General features: G+C 48.7%; 1 protein-coding gene across 1 annotated transcript; it reads right to left on the bottom strand.

Annotated features, from left to right (window-relative positions):
• Positions 1-414: 414 nt before the first annotated feature.
• LOC146079239 (fatty acid-binding protein, liver-like) lies at positions 415-13,515 on the bottom strand. The gene is made up of 4 exons (XM_083186170.1): positions 13,414-13,515; positions 10,715-10,887; positions 1,342-1,431; positions 415-465 (listed from the first exon to the last, which is right to left on the bottom strand). The coding sequence occupies exons 1-4, from the start codon at positions 13,478-13,480 to the stop codon at positions 415-417; spliced, it is 381 nt and encodes a 126-aa protein (XP_083042296.1). The 5' UTR covers positions 13,481-13,515.
• Between the last annotated feature and the right edge of the window lie 4,172 nt (positions 13,516-17,687).

Genomic DNA, 17,687 nt, shown 5'->3' with positions numbered 1-17,687 from the left:
TTGACCACCCTTCCAGGGGGTCGGGAAGGGGACCTGATTTTCTGATACAGTTGAATATAACCCCTGCTATGTAATGCACAGTGAATTGGGAAGATGTTTCCCTTAAGGGGTGTACACACGGTGAGAGTTTGGCTGGAGATTTTGACTAGATAGTCAAAATCTCCTAGAAGGTTAGCCAAAATCTCCCTATTTTCCTCCTGCTTAGTCAATATTGCCTAGCATAGATTGCTTAGCATAGGTTGCCCAGTCAAAATCTCCAATGCATCTACTCAAAATTGTCCATTAGCCAATATCTCACCGTGTGTACGGAGCTTTAGGTGTGTAGTGCAATTTAAAGAAAAAGAGGAGATTTGTTTTCCATTACAAGTCTTTATTTAAATGAAATGTTACAAGTAATACAATACTTCTCTTCTCTTAAACTCTCTTGCTGATTTTCTTGAAGACGATGTCTTTTATAGTCAGAACCTGAAAGATAAGACACTCAGTGACCGCACTCACAATTTTTCTACTTGCAAACAGATTGAAAGGAAGGAGGTGGTCGTGTTGGAATAGATCCCAAGCGTTTCATGTGTGTGCCTGCAAAAACGGTGGGCGTGCCCAAGGAAACGCTGGGAGTCCTTGGCCAAACGCAGGTGTGTTTTTGCCTGCTAGGGGCGGGCCTATGATGCTAGGGGCGGTCAACATCATGCACCCGCCTAGAAGCGGCTGTTTTGTTCTGGGCTACGCACGATGGGGTCCAAACACTCCCTACCCAGCAAGCAGGTCTGAATATGACCCTTAATCCCATGGAATAAAATTGAAGAAAATTGGTGGTGTTGACACTTCATTTTTTCAAGATCGAGATCTGGGTTGACATGCATTATGTCGACAGGGACATACGGTCGACACAAACAAAAGGTCAATATGGTAATGCTCGACACGTAAAAATGTGGACATGAGTTTTCCACAATTGGAGGTCAACTTGTACAAATGTACAAACTGCCACCAAAAAAGATGAAAAATTAATGTCAACCGTTTCTGTGTCGTCCTTGGACGTGACAACCTACTTCCCATGTCGTCCAAACTACTGTCACCCTGTGATCCACACCTATTTCTTCATTACATTATTCACCTCTGTCATATTATAGTTTTAAAACGGGCTGATGTATTGAGTGATATTCTTGTTACGAATGATAAATGCTCCAAACTATTAGTTCCTAACTGTCAACTTTCACAACAAGTAACAGGAGCTGATTGGCTGGAGCATCATTCAGAATGAGAGATAACAGGAATATCACTTGTTGATAAATCTGCCCCATAATTTCTCTCTTGTGATGGTTTATCTTATTGCAGATATCTTACATCGATGAGAAGATCTCCGGAAATCTCTGTGACGGAGTGCACGCCTTTAATGTCCGCGACCAGTTTACCGTCCACCAGGTTTACCGTAGTCTGAAAGAAATGTGACAGTGAAATAGTTTAGGAGAGACACATCCAGCGTGTACATCTGTATGCAGAACCAGACTGGGTGTACATGGCAGACGGGTCATCGTCACCCTGTTAATCGTGGAAACATTTTTCTGACCCAATATTCCTAATGTTGGACTGGTTATGCCTGTACAACGTGTTTACTTGCTATGGATGGATGTTCAGAAACTTTGTCCACATTCCTACGGGCATTACATCATTACTACATTATTACTACAGTGCTATCAGCATGGAATCTGCTTAAATAGCCATCCAAAAATGGCCACCGTGTTACTCACCGCCGTCCGGGATCTGCGGCACCCGGACGGACGGCAGCTGCGGCACGGAGGCTGGAGGCAGGGGGCGTTGCTAGGCAGCGTTCCAAGCCTCGCTCTAAGGACGGGCGTCGGGGCGTTGCCTAGCAACGTCCCCGAGCTTCCGCCCGGCAGACAGGGAACACACGCGCGCGCCTGAGTGACGTCAGGTGGCGCGAGTTTCAGATAAATAGCCGGCGTCTGCTGGGCACAGACGCCGGTTATACAGGTTGCTTCCCCAGAAGCTTTCTTTGACCCGGTCCCTGGAGCTGTTTAAATCAGCTCTGCTCTCTCTGTCTGCTCTGCTCTCCTGGTTCCCTGCTGCCCAGCTAGCTCCCGTGGATTCCTGGCCTGAGCTAGTGCCTGCGTCTGATCCACAGTCTTCCATCTACTTGTGGGTCACGTAAGTGCTCCGTTGGAGCCTGGTGTTTGCTATCTTTTGCTATTCTGTTGCCCTCCGTGGCATTCCCCCTCCGTGGGGCCCGTCTTTATCTTATTGTGTTATTCTCTCAGTTGCCCTTTCTGTCCAGTTATTCTCTGTCACCTTAGCTCCCCTCAGGCAGGGGTGTACCCCTCTTTGTCTGCACCCGGCTTTGGGGAATCACTTGCCTTGGTGTGCCCCCATTCTGAGATTCCCCTTTTGTAACTCTTGTGTCTGCGACTGGGTCGCGATCCCCGTCCTTGACCGGGTGTCGGTTAGTTAGGGGTCTCTCCCAGCTAGGCCCGTTAGCCAGTCATCCTTTTGAGATACTCCCTGGCGATCGCTCACCCCTTGTCTTTACGTAACACCTGGCTGCATCGGGGTCAGAGCCGGCTTAACTGGCTCTGTCGAACGCGGCGGCTACAGGCGAAGCCTAGCACTTGCAGGGGTATTCCATCTGCCCGGGGGACTCAACAGAGTCAGTGTAGGTTTTGCTGTGGCCGTCCTAAACAGCGGTCCCAGCTGCGGGCTCACGCCTGACCTATTGTCTCTTGCCAGCTGTCATACTCCCCATTGCCCTGCCGAGTCCCGTAACATTATAACCGGCCATAACAGACAGCCTGGTAGGGTCATCTTTGTGTATTTGCATCCCTCCTGTTGTTTTTTGTAGTGGATATGAATCCGTCAGCACAAACTTTTGCTGATCAGGTCCAGGGGTTAACCCAGATGGTGCGAGAGCTCTCGTTGAAGGTGGCTTCTCAAGAGCAAAGGTCACGCCCTCTGGAGCCAGGGGTTTCCGAACCCAAGGTGAATTTGCCGGATCGGTTTTCAGGAGACCGCAAGACCTTCTATAACTTTCGTGAAAGCTGTAAGTTATATTTCCGGCTTCGCCCACGGTCATCCGGGTCTGAGTCCCAGCGAGTAGGCCTGGTCATCTCGCTACTTCAAGGGGATCCTCAAACTTGGGCTTTTGGGTTACCCGCCGATAGTCCGGCTTTGTCCTCAGTGGACAATTTTTTCAGTTCCCTGGGTCTGTTATATGACGACCCTGATAGGGAGGCTTCCGCAGAGACTCATCTCCGGGCCCTTAAACAAGGGAAGGACCCGGCGGAGGTCTACTGTACAGAATTCCGTCGCTGGTCCAATGACTGCGGATGGAACGACCCTGCGTTACGCAGTCAATTCCGCTGCGGTTTGGCGGATGAGATTAAAGACTGCCTAATTCAGTACCCCGCTCCTACCTCCCTCGATAAGTTAATAGAGTTATCCATCCGGATTGACCGCCGTCTCCGTGAACGGAGGTCGGAGCGGAGTTCTATAACTCGGGCGGTTCCCTATGTCCCATCTGTTCCCGAGGAATGCGAGGAACCGATGCAGCTTGGAGCAGCCCGTATTTCTCCAGAGGAGAGAGCCCGGCGACTTGGTTCTGGCTTATGTCTGTACTGTGGCAACAAGGGGCATATTCTCCGTAACTGTCCCAACAGACCAGTAAAAGCCCGGGCCAAGTGAACGAGGAGAGGGTTCACTTAGGCCTCCAGCTTTTTTCCTCTCTTAACTCGTTATTAGTGTTGGGGTGTATTTCTTTTCGGGGCGCCAACTTTTCGGGGTCCGTCTTCGTTGATAGTGGCGCGGCCGGGAATTTTTTAGATTTCACGATAGCCCAGACCTTGGGCATTCCCCATATCAAACTTCCTATACCTGTTACTTTACGTCAGGGGTGGGGAACCTCAGGCCCTGGGGCCGTATGCGGCCCCCGTAGCCGTCTGAGTGGCCCTCCCACCGACCAGGCGGCTTTGCCAGGAGTCAAGTAGAGGGGAATTCTCACGAGAGGTCGGTAGTTCTTGCAAGATTCCTCTTAATCAACAGCAACTGGAGACTGTCAGTCGTATTCAGCGGCAGGCGCCGGAGCGTGGGACGGCTGCAGCAGGGCGATTTGTAAGATACATTTTTACATATGGCCCCCGAAGGATTTTTTCCCCATACAAACGGCCCTTGGCACAAAAAAGGTTCCCCACCCCTGCTTTACGTGGTTTAGACGGTAATGTCCTCTCCAACGGGGCTATTTCATTCCAAACTCCTCCCCTGCAGCTGTCTATCGGTCTATTTCATCAAGAAGAGATCTCCTTTCTGTTAACATCTTGTCCTGCAGTTCTTATTGTGCTGGGGTTCCCATGGCTGAAAAGACACAACCCCATCATTGATTGGAATCAAGGGGAGATTGCTCGGTGGAGTTCCACCTGTACTGAGCATTGTTTCAACACCTCACTCCCGCTTGCTTCTGTCTCCCTCTCCAAGATTCCGTGTCCCTATCAGGACTTCTCAGATGTTTTTTCTAAGGGGAAAGCGGATGCTTTACCACCTCACCGTCCGTACGACTGTGCCATTCAATTAGTCCCGAATGCCCCCTTGCCCAAGGGGAGACTGTATGCCTTGTCAGTTCCGGAAACTAAAGCCATGGACGACTATATCCAAGAGAGTCTTTCTAAGGGGTTCATCAGGCCGTCCAAATCTCCTCTCAGTGCCGGATTCTTTTTCGTGGCCAAGAAGGACGGTTCATTGAGACCCTGTATCGATTTCCGGGCTCTCAACAAGATCACGGTAAAGAACACCTATCCTCTCCCCTTGATTGCGGTACTGTTTGACCAGCTACGGTCCGCAACCGTCTTTTCCAAGATTGACCTTCGGGGTGCATACAACCTCATAAGGATAAAAGAAGGGGATGAGTGGAAGACGGCTTTCAGTACACAGACAGGGCACTATGAGTACCTGGTAATGCCCTTTGGCCTCTCTAACGCCCCAGCCGTCTTTCAGGATTTGATTAACGATGTCCTCCGTGATTTTCTCGGCAAATTCGTGGTTGTCTATTTAGACGATATTTTAATTTTTTCTCAAGACTTAGACTCACATAGAGCTCAAGTTCGTCAAGTTCTGCAGAAGTTGCGAGAAAATCAGCTATTCGCTAAACTGGAGAAATGTGAGTTTGAAGTAACCCAGGTATCCTTTTTAGGGTACATAATTTCCTCCCAAGGATTCCAAATGGATCCTAAGAAACTGCAAGCCGTGGTGGATTGGGTCCGTCCCACTAATTTGAAAGCGGTCCAACGGTTTCTTGGTTTCGCCAACTATTATAGGCGGTTTATCCACTCATTTTCTTCCATTGTGGCACCTTTGGTGGCCTTGACCAAAAAGGGTGCTGACCCCTCGGTATGGACGCCTCCAGTGGAACAAGCTTTTAAAACACTCAAGCAAGCCTTTATCTCGGCCCCGGTCCTCAGGCATCCTAATCCTGATCTGCCTTTCATTGTTGAGGTAGACGCCTCCGAAGTTGGAGCCGGGGCTGTCCTGTCCCAAACGGATCCTGAGTCATTGGAGTTACACCCATGTACCTATATGTCCAGGAAGTTTTCCCAGGCTGAGTCCAACTATGATGTTGGCAATAGAGAATTACTCGCAGTCAAGTGGGCGTTTGACGAATGGCGACATTGGTTGGAAGGAGCCTCACACCAGATTCTTGTCCTCACTGACCATAAGAATCTTCAGTATATTGAATCGGCCAAGAGGTTGAATACCCGACAAGCTCGGTGGGCCCTCTTTTTCACGCGCTTCAATTTTATCATTTCTTATAGACCAGGTTCGAAGAACATCAGAGCAGATGCTCTTTCTAGATGTTTCCTTCCTCAACATACCAATAGGTTCAGTAAAGGACCCATTGTCCCGGCATCGTGTATTCATGCAGGAGTAAGTCTAACTCTGGAAGGCCTCCTTCGCCAGGCTCAGGGTCAAGCTCCGGTCCAGACTCCCGAGAACAGATTATTTGTGCCCCTGTCTCTTAGACGCAGAGTCCTTGCGGAGTTTCATGACTCCAAGATTGCTGGTCATCCTGGAGTAGGTAAAACCCTGGCGCTTCTCACTCGTGTTGTCTGGTGGCCGGGAATGTCTCGTGACACCAAGGATTTTGTCTTATCCTGTCCGGACTGTGCCAGGCATAAAGTTCCGCGGACACGACCGGTAGGGGAATTGATGCCTTTATCTATTCCTGGTAGACCTTGGTCTCACTTGGCCATGGACTTCATCGTTGGACTACCTGTCTCGTCCCATTGTCAGGTCATCTGGGTGGTCATCGATAGGTTTTCTAAGATGGCTCACTTTGTGGCCCTTAGACAATTACCTTCAGCCAGGGAGTTGGTTGCCTTGTTTTTGCAGCATATTTTTAGACTGCATGGTTTACCCAGCGATATTGTTTCAGATCGTGGTCCACAATTTGTGGCACAATTTTGGAGATTGTTCTGTTCTGCGCTGAAAGTAAAGACCAGTCTCACGTCTGCGTTTCATCCGCAGGCCAATGGGCAAACTGAACGGTTGAACCAATCCCTCAAGCAATATCTTAGGGTTTTTGTGTCCAAATTACAGGATGATTGGGTGAACCTTTTGCCACTCGCCGAATTTGCGTATAACAATGCATGTCATTCGGCTTCCAAGACCTCTCCCTTTTTCGCGGTCTATGGATTTCATCCGCGGGCCAACTCTTTGGGACCGGAAGCCCCAAGATCTACATCTTCTGCTGCCTCCCGACTCAGGGTAATTTGGCGGAGTATCCACACGGCTCTCAAGGAAGCTTCTTTTAGAGAAAAGGTATTTTCAGACAAATTCAGACGTCCTTGCCGTTTTAAAGTGGGTGACTGGGTGTGGCTTTCTGCCCGGAATATCAAGCTTCACCAGCCCTCGGCAAGGTTAGGACCTCGGTTCATCGGTCCGTTTCGAATTGTTAAGAGGGTTAATCCGGTAGCCTTTCGTGTCTCTCTACCTAAGTCCCTCAAGATCAATAATACCTTCCACGCTTCGCTTCTTAAACCTGTGGTTTTTTCGCGGAAATTTCCACGTAAGGTTAGAAGTGGCTCCGCTCCGGTGATGGTGCAGGGTCAACAGGAATTCCGTGTGGAGAAGATTCTTGACTCCAAATTCGTGGGAAGGTCTCTGCAGTTTCTTGTGCATTGGAGAGGGTTTGGTCCCGAGGAGAGGTCTTGGGTTCCTGATCGGGACTTGCATTCACCCAACCTCAAGAGGTTGTTTTTCCGACGGTTCCCTGATAAACCTGGGGGTAAAGGGTTGTTAACCCTTCCTCAAGGGGGGGGTACTGTTACTCACCGCCGTCCGGGATCTGCGGCACCCGGACGGACGGCAGCTGCGGCACGGAGGCTGGAGGCAGGGGGCGTTGCTAGGCAGCGTTCCAAGCCTCGCTCTAAGGACGGGCGTCGGGGCGTTGCCTAGCAACGTCCCCGAGCTTCCGCCCGGCAGACAGGGAACACACGCGCGCGCCTGAGTGACGTCAGGCGGCGCGAGTTTCAGATAAATAGCCGGCGTCTGCTGGGCACAGACGCCGGTTATACAGGTTGCTTCCCCAGAAGCTTTCTTTGACCCGGTCCCTGGAGCTGTTTAAATCAGCTCTGCTCTCTCTGTCTGCTCTGCTCTCCTGGTTCCCTGCTGCCCAGCTAGCTCCCGTGGATTCCTGGCCTGAGCTAGTGCCTGCGTCTGATCCACAGTCTTCCATCTACTTGTGGGTCACGTAAGTGCTCCGTTGGAGCCTGGTGTTTGCTATCTTTTGCTATTCTGTTGCCCTCCGTGGCATTCCCCCTCCGTGGGGCCCGTCTTTATCTTATTGTGTTATTCTCTCAGTTGCCCTTTCTGTCCAGTTATTCTCTGTCACCTTAGCTCCCCTCAGGCAGGGGTGTACCCCTCTTTGTCTGCACCCGGCTTTGGGGAATCACTTGCCTTGGTGTGCCCCCATTCTGAGATTCCCCTTTTGTAACTCTTGTGTCTGCGACTGGGTCGCGATCCCCGTCCTTGACCGGGTGTCGGTTAGTTAGGGGTCTCTCCCAGCTAGGCCCGTTAGCCAGTCATCCTTTTGAGATACTCCCTGGCGATCGCTCACCCCTTGTCTTTACGTAACACCTGGCTGCATCGGGGTCAGAGCCGGCTTAACTGGCTCTGTCGAACGCGGCGGCTACAGGCGAAGCCTAGCACTTGCAGGGGTATTCCATCTGCCCGGGGGACTCAACAGAGTCAGTGTAGGTTTTGCTGTGGCCGTCCTAAACAGCGGTCCCAGCTGCGGGCTCACGCCTGACCTATTGTCTCTTGCCAGCTGTCATACTCCCCATTGCCCTGCCGAGTCCCGTAACACACCGACTAGGAGGGGAGAGACACTAGGGGCAAAATGTAATAGGTGGCAATTTTTGGTCACGTTTAAAAATCGCACCAAATCGCACCTTTGAAAAATCACATTTTTTGCCAGATTTTCGCATATGTAATGAGATGCGAATTTGCAACAAAAAAGCATGATATAGTGCGATATAGTGCGATTTTCAGTCATGTGCGATTTTGGTAAAACAAAGTGAAAAAAAATGCTTTGGCCTTGTATAAAAAGTCTCCCCTCGGCTGTGGCATTACCCTTCTGGTTGGTTGGGCCCGGTGAGGTTCTTGAAATACAGGGGACCCCTACTCATTTTGTCCCCTGTATATTGGGAACCAGGGCCGGCCCTTGAGCCTGGTGCTGTTCTGTCAAATTCGCCAGTCATTTTTGGGTGATTTTTGGTAACGTTTACCAAAAATCGAATCCTATTACATGTGCGAGTTGGGAAAACATCTGGATGCGAATTGAAGTGTGACTAAAAATCGCCACTTCAAAATGTGTGATTTTTTGGCAAAAAGTGCAATTTTTTACAGCGAATCGCACCCTATCACATGTGTGATTTTTGGAAAACGTGCGTTTTCGGCCGTTTTCTTACCAAAAATCGCACATGTCTAAAAAATCGACCCCTATTGCATTTCGCCATAGGGGTGAAATGTAATAGAGTGAGAGAATCAGAAAGTGAGAGATTTGGTAAGAAATCTCTAGTTTTTCTTAAAGCGGCAATCATTTACACTGCAAAAATCAAACTGGTTTTGTAGTGTAAATGATTGCCGCTTTAAAAAACCCCTGGAGATTTCTTCCCAAATCTCTCACATTCTGATTCTCTCATCCTATTACATTTCACCCAAGATCTCTTACTGTACCTTTAGCATCCGTCAGGGCAGTGCAGTGCTTATGGCTCTACCCATGAGTGCAAGATTTCGGAAACCCTGGTGCAATGTGAGCATGAAACCCCTGGCAATGAGCATGGAACCCAATGGCAACAAGCACTGAAACCCCTGGCAAAGCAAGCGTGTAACCCCCTGGCAACAAGCATTTAACCCCCATGTGGGCTGAGGTAGACCTGTCTTGTCTATCTTGGACATCTTGGAACAATTTGGGCACAAATCTACCCAGAAGATGAATAAAGTGAAAAAGGGTATTGGTGTTCCATGGAACAACCATAGTCTCACTACAGCCCAGAGGGAACATTGGGGCAGATGTATTAAGCCTGGAGAAGAGATAAACTGGAGATAAAGTGAAAGGAGTTAAAGCACCAGCCAATGAACTGTGTTTGAAAATGACAGTTGGTAGTTGATTGGCTGGTGCTTTATCTCCTTTCACTTTATCTCCCGTTTATCTCTTCTCCAGGCTTAATACATCTGCCCCATTGAGTCGTTCTGGTTTCAAACCGGGGCAAGTCCTGCCTTCCTTTTCTTCTCACATCTGCATTTATTTTGACTCCCTTATTTATCAATGTGTTATGTATTTCATGTATTTCTTGTTTATCCACACTCTCCAGCATCCAGCACCCTGACAAATCTATAATATTATTACAGACTATTGGTATTGAAAGATGTGCGATGGGCTCAAAAGATGTCCCAGTTTATTGGATCTCTCACAGGAGCACAGGTGAAGCTATCAGATTGATTGGACACTGATGATATCACTCATGCTCCTGGCTGAAGGCAGACTTGAGAAGTTATTTTTATTGCCGCTTGAGTACCAAGTGCTAAGGTGCTGAAAGTGAGCGTCTCGGTGCTTGCACACTTAGATGAACGCTGGCACACTAGCTGAAAATGGTATTTGCATATTACTGCTGCCGCAACTCTGGGAACAGGTGCAAGAGCTTGCGCAGCTGCATCCACTGGCATTTGGTTGGTTATGGTGTAGGCCACAGGTTCTCAAAGTCGGTCCTCGGTGCATGTTTTCCATGTCTCCTCACAGAATCAAGTGAAATAATTAGCTCAACTTGTGGATCTGTTAACATTTTGTCAATCATTAATGAGTGCACCTGTCAGGAGAAATGGAAAATGTGAACTGTGTGGGCACCCGAGGACCGAGTTTGAGAACCACTGGTGTAGACATATGGAACAACGAAATCTCATGGGAGTGTCATAGGAGTATTGTGGGTGCCATGGCAGACATCCATGCTTGTTTGTAGCAGGTGGGCGGAGACTCACAGGATGTCTGATAGATGCCTGTTTCTGATAGATCGGTTGCATTAGTAAGTTCAAGTATTGATGATGATAACTACGGATGGAAAAACATTTGCGTATTGGCATTACCGTGAGGTACTAAGCGTGCTGCTGTCTGAGGCAGGCCTCTGTACCTACTGTAGCTGAATAGTGATGGTGGTGGCCTTACCCTTATCGTCTCCTTCGTCATCGATCCCAGTTCCGCTTCCTCTCCGACAGTGAACTCATCGCGTTGGACCCTGGGTCCCGTAGTCTTTATGACCACAAAGTGGTTACCATTCTGCACAATCTCTGTCACTGTCTTGGCATCTTTTGCCTTCTGGATGAACTCTTCAGGGATACCTGGGGACAGAAACCAGGAACAGGGCTGTCATGTACCAGTATAACCCTCTGTACCTCATCCCTAGTACATAGACATGAACAGACCAGGGCTTCTATTATATGCAATCAGAAATTCTACTCACCAGATAGATAGAAATGTAATACAAACATCTGGTGAGGTTCCTTTTTTTTTTTTTTTAAAGTGGCAATCATTTACATGGCAAAATCAACCTGGTTTTGCTGTGTAAAGGATTGCCGCTTTAAAAAGCTCTCCCAAAATCTCTCACTTTCTGATTCTCACGCCCAATTACATTTGCCCCCCCCCCCCCCCCCAATCTTCAATAGAACTCCCATCTTATTAAATTTAACCTGTAGTGGTCGCAGCCCTGACAGGGCCAAGCACAAGTGAGTTTGGGGCCATTGGGACCAGTAGGTTCCATCCAGTTATCCTCTTACATAATTTGAGGGGCATTTAAAACCAAAGAAAACCTTAAAATGTCACTGATTTCGCGCTGTGATATAATGGGGGAAATTTACTAAAGGAAATTTGTAAAAAATAGGTGTATTTGTATCCAGAAATACACTTAGCTTAGTGCAGGCATGCCCAAACTATGGTCCTCCAGCTGCTGTGAAACTACAAGTCCCATCATGCCTTGTTACAGTTTTGCTATAAGGGATTGCTAAAACTATGGCAAGGCATGCTGGGATGTGTAGTTTCACCACAGCTGGGGGGGCCACAGTTTGGACACGCCTGGCTTAGACCAATGGTTCTCAAACTCTATGGACCATACTTCCGTACTTGTTACTCACACGCAGTATGGACAACTACTGTATATTTGACACAAAATTGAAAATAGACGTTTGTCCAACTGTTTACAAGGTATCGTATATTCAATGTGAGCGATACATGATATTTATACTGACATATGTACAGTATACTGACATTTACAGTATACACACCCGCCCACACAGTAACTGTATACATATAAGTTATGGTCATGTGGCACTCACTTACAAATACACGAAAACAAATATTGCTCCTGACAATAAAGTTTTGAGCCTTCTAATGAGAAGACATATTTTCCAAAAAGTTAAAACTGAAATAAAAAACTGCAAGTCCCCCATATGCGACTTCTCTCCTTGCATCCAACCCCCTTGACCTGCGGGGACTTTCCCGGGCAGCAGGATCGTATGCGGTACTTCTGTACTTCTGCATGTCATGTATCGCGTTCGATCCCGGTTCCCTGCCGCCGGGAGGGGGTCCAACCCCCGGAGATCTTACACGCAGCATCTCCGAGATGTCACACACATGCTATTAGGGCCCATTTCCCCCAATTTCTCGACCCCACCTTCCAGAATCGGTTGAAACCAGCCCAAATCGCATAGTGTATGGGGGCCTTAACTGTAAACACAGCTAATGCATACACAATCATGTACTGGGTTAATTACAGTAATACAATGATACAGCATAGTCCTGCCGAGTATAAGGTAGCACATGCATAATTCAGGTGCACAGTCTGGAACTTGATCCCTAGAGGAGCTCCCATTTTCCATCTTTCAGACGCTGTGAAAATGGCGTTGTTTGGACTGCGCCCACTCAATGTCACGTTGTCACCCCCCGCCGTCACTCAGACTGTATGCAGCATGCGACCACAGTATGAACCTTCACGCATGCGCAAAAGTGCAAGAATCAATGCTGAATTAGGCCCAATATGCTGAGTGTATCCTGATCTGTATGATTATCGTATATGCCAGGTGTATATCCCCTCATTGTTTCCATGGGGACTAAAACGCTGGGCGTTACCATGGCCCACCACCGTCACCGCCACCTTCCCCCCTGCCCTCCCTCCCCACAACAAATGGCCTGGCCATTGTGTACCTTGCCGAAGCCTGCACATGCACAGCGCAGACCCCCAAACATCAGAAAGGGGCGGAATTTGCCCCGTTCCAAATAAACAAGGATCAGGCCTTGGATTCCCAACCAGGTCACTCTATAATCAATAGAAATGATCATTAGTTATGAGAGCAAAAACTAACTTGCTATGGGGTTTGATGTAAATAAAAACAGCTCTATAATACATTACATATTATAGAACACCATTAAAATTAGCAAAAAAGCATAAAATAAGGCCCAAAATATAATCTACATAGTATTCAACTGACCCACCTAATACGCCGATTCCCTCTCCCTCCCTTTTGTGAGCGAAGGGGAATCTGCGTATTTTGCTGCATCAGCCGTGGGAATCATTGCCATCCTGTGACGGCAAGGATTCCCTCGGAACGTTGAATAGAGTGAGCGGCCCGTGAGGGGGTTAAACAGCGAGGAACTGTTTAACCCCCTCGCTGGCCACGGCGACCATTACTGAATAATGTGTTTTCCTAAGCTCATTTGCGTTTTCCCCAGCACTAAGAAAAAGTAACAGAATTTTATAGCAGGATGGTTTCACGAATGCGTAGTACGGGCTGCGTGCATGGGCAGTGTATCGACAATCCCACGTGCGAATTCGCATCATTCCAGATAACTCTGTAGATCTGTTCCCAACTCACCAATGGCTCTTGTAAATTCCTCAAAGTTCTCCTGGGACTGCTGCACATAGGTTCCAGTAAAAGACATATTGCAGGGTTATCCTCAGCTAGACGAGAGAGAATGACAGTCCCAGGTGTGACCTATCTTATATCCTTCATGTGTAAGATGAGATGTAACACTATGCCCGCGGCTTTACAGCTTGGTTAAATATTGACACCAATGCACAAATGAAATTTATAGGCTGCATTGTTCTCATGCACGCTGGGACAGCCCACTCTATGTCCGCCTCCGCTGTGTGCTGGGCGATGGTCCACATTAAGTAGAACAATGATCCAGTCATAATGTGACCCATTTATTATTGATGCCATTTGCAATGCGATCTCCTCTGTGATACAAACGCCCAGGATCGCATTGCAGGATGTATCATACGGTACACTCACTGACGGGGGCTCCAGAAGGATCCCATACTTGCAATGTCCCAAGTGTAGTGCGGGGGCTGCCGCACATGCGTTATGGCTGCTGTCCTCAAATGCACAGTGTCCACTTCTGGGGACGGTTATGGGGGGAACCCCTGTTGGCTACAAATTGTTTCCCTTATACTATAATGGGCTATCACCATCTTGAGATAATGGTACCAATGGAAGACAATATCGGGAATTCTTATCATTTATGATATTGATACATCTATTAGCATCGTATACCCCATAGACCCCTATAGGGCATGAGGCTGCTGAAGTGAATGGGGGATATTTGATAAATGGGCCCTAAGGTTCTTATATCTGCTGAAAGTGGTAGCTCCATAAAAGTGATCTGATAGGGTACAAAGTGCGACGGCTGCAGCAATAATAAAAATTCAAGATCTTATTCAAGTTTAGCCTGACATTTATGGGCAAAATCCCCTAGGCTGACAGACACTCCCCTAGGGTTACCGCCTGTTACCTTTACTCTGTATCAACACAAGTGCTCTATAAAGACTAAAGGCATTTCTGTGTGTCACCCACATGCAGCCGCGCGGTCCCGCTCTGTCCAAGTCTACCACAGTTGTTAACTTTGGTTTATTAACCATCAATATGTGTATGTATTCCTTGTTGTCATAGCAACCACAGGCTGATGTATATAAATGGTTTTGCCAGGTCATTAAAGAAATGTTTTACGTCTTTAGTAAATATGTCCCTAAATGCTAAAATATTCCCGGTGATGTTGATTTATTGTGAAATTATACGGTTAGATGTACTTTTCGGATGTGTGTTTTGGCGAGGACCTTTTTATAGCAATGTCCTGTACAATGCAATTAGTAGCAAGACGTTAGCATGTGCTGCCTGACTAGGGGCCCAATTCAGATTTGTTTGCCAGGCGGCATATACTCTCAGCGTAGCGAACAAGTAAACGCCACCTGCTGCCCTTGTGAATGCCTGACACCCCCCCCCCCCCGCTGCCCCCACTGCTGCTTGAATCCCCTCTCTAACATGCGAGGGGATGTGTACACCTCAGGAGAGAAATCATCCACCGCCCCAAGCGGGCGTAAATGCCGGGTGTTCCCCTGCTGCTGCTGCCTCCTGCCCGCCCCTGGTCTTCCCTTCCCTGAGCAGGCAGCTCGGCAAGTGTGAAAGTCGCTGAAGCCGTTTGCTCCCGGGGATTGCACATGCGCAGAAACGCTGTGGGGTAACACACCCCTAGCGCTGAGGCAGAAGCACAGAGTATTTCAGCATACAGCATAACTCCGGAATGACTGCAGCAATTTACACCAAACTTGGTACACATGCGCAGAAACACTGTGGGGGTAACCCACCCCTAGCACCCAGTGGCGTAACTAAGTTTTGGGCGCCCCCCCGCCGTTAGGGCCCCCCCGCCGCCTCCCCGCCCAGCACCCCCAATCCCCCGCCGCCCCGCCGCCCATGCAAACACCCCCCCCCGCAGCCTTACCTATCGCGCTGGTCCCGGCGGCTCCGTTCTTCTTCTGCTGAGGACCACCACAAAATGGCCGCCCCCATACAGCAGACAGTTTCAGAGAACTGTGTGCTATATGGGGGCGGCCATTTTGTGGTGGTCCTCAGCAGAAGAACGGAGCCGCCGGGACCAGCGAGATAGGTAAGTCTGCGGGGGATTGGGGGGGTGTAACTATAGCACCGCAGCCCCCGGCGCCCCCACATGCACAGCGCCCCCCGCGGTGGCTGGGGCTGCAGTGCTATAGTTACACCACTGCTAGCACCCCTTGGGGGTGAGGCACCAGTATATCAGGAGATGAGTGATGTGTCGGTGAGGACAGGGCTGCATGTGACAGGGGAAGTGACATGATGTGAGGAGGGGAATGGAGGCAGTAGGAAGCCACAGACTGAGAGTCATATAGTGGGAGGAGCAGGGTCCCCAGCAGCACAGAGTATATCAGGAGATGAGTGATGTGTCAGTAAGGACAGGGCTGCATGTGACAGGGGCAGTGACATGATGTGAGGAGGGGAATGGAGGCAGTAGGAAGCCACAGACTGAGATTTATATAGTGGGAGGAGCAGGGTCCCCAGCAGCACAGAGTATATCAGGAGATGAGTGATGTGTCAGTGAGGACAGGGCTGCATGTGACAGGAGCAGTGACATGATGTGAGGAGGGGAATGGGGGCAGCAGGAAGCCACAGACTGAGAGTTATATAGTGGGAGGAGCAGGGTCCCCCATCAGCACAGAGTATATCAGGAGATGAGTGATGTGTCAGCGAGGACAGGGCTGCATGTGACAGGGGCAGTGGCATGATGTGAGGAGGGGAGTGGGGGCAGCAGGAAGCCACAGACTGAGAGTTATATAGTGGGAGGAGCAGGGTCCCCCATCAGCACAGAGTATATCAGGAGATGAGTGATGTGTCAGCGAGGACAGGGCTGCATGTGACAGGGGCAGTGGCATGATGTGAGGAGGGGAATGGAGGCAGTAGGAAGCCACAGACTGAGAGTTATATATTGTGGGAGGAGCAGGGACCTTAGCAGCACAGAGTATATCAGGAGATGAGTGATGTGTCAGTGAGGACAGGGCTGCATGTGACAGGGGCAGTGACATGATGTTAGGAGGGGAATGGAGGTAACACAAACCCACACACTGAGAGTTATATAGTGGCAGTAGCAGGGTCCCCAGCAGCACAGAGTATATCAGGAGATGCATAATGTGCTGCGCTATATAAGAAACTGTAAATAAATAGATGATTTCACAGGGACACTGACATGATGTGAGGAGGGGAATGAAGACAGCAGGAAGCCACAGACTGAGAGTTGTATAGTGAGAAGAGCAGGGTCCCTTGGGGGTCCGAAAAGGGGTCCGGCCACTACACAAAGTGGGTCAGGGGAAGAACAATAGCAAAGAGGGGCTAGAGGACATGGGGTTCAACAACAAATGTGGTCAGACTGTGGCTCTAGAGGGGCCCCTCCCCTCCTCTCTCCCGCCCTCACTCACCGCATGCCGCCTCCACCACCGAGCCTGTCGCTGCCTGTGTCTGCCTCTCAATGCTGACCATCCACTGTCCACTTACATTGGTATTCCCGCACAGATCACTTTCAGTTCAGGACCGCCTGGCTTGGCTACACGACCTGCTCTTTCAGTGCACTGTCCTTCTCCTTGTGCTACTGCACAATTTCTACAGTTTCTGATGATATTTAAACTGTTATATTTATTTTGACTGATTTTTTACAGTTTTTTATCTCCAACCAACATAAATTAATGAACAACTATAATTCTAATTTACCATTCTCATCCCATCATTATTTTAGATATATGTATCTTTGTCACTGTCTAAGATATTTAAATGAGTACTGGGTCTGAATCAGGCCTATGATTCCACCAGATCAGTCATTTAATGAATTGGAGGCCAGGTTTCCTCTAGATATTTCAGTTTACTCAACCTCTTATTGCACTGCATAGGCCATGTCCAACCACTTTGGGGAAGATTCATAGACCTCATGATTACACAATTATGGTAAAGATGTTTTCATGCTTCCTAGTATCAGAGGAAAGGAGGCAACCTGGAATACGGCCTCATCTGGAATACTGTGTCCAGTCCTGGAGACCATCTTCAGAAGGATATAAATACATTGGAGAGTGTACAAAGAAGGGCAACTAAAATGGTGCATGGCCTACATCACAAAACGTACCTGGATAGACTAAAAGATCTTATATAGTTTGGAGCAGAGAAGAGAAAGGGGGGACATGATAGAAATCTTTAAATATATCAAGGGTTTTAACATAGTACAGGAGGGAAATTTTCTTCAAAGGAAAACAAGTAATAGAACACGAGGACATGCACTGAAACTGGAGGGAGGTAGG

Source organism: Crinia signifera, chromosome 1 (genome assembly GCF_055691185.1).
Source record: "Crinia signifera chromosome 1, ASM5569118v1, whole genome shotgun sequence".
In the NCBI taxonomy this organism is placed as follows: domain Eukaryota; kingdom Metazoa; phylum Chordata; class Amphibia; order Anura; family Myobatrachidae; genus Crinia; species Crinia signifera.
The sequence above is the reverse complement of the archived record's forward strand: the minus strand, read 5'-3'. Positions and strand labels throughout refer to the sequence as shown.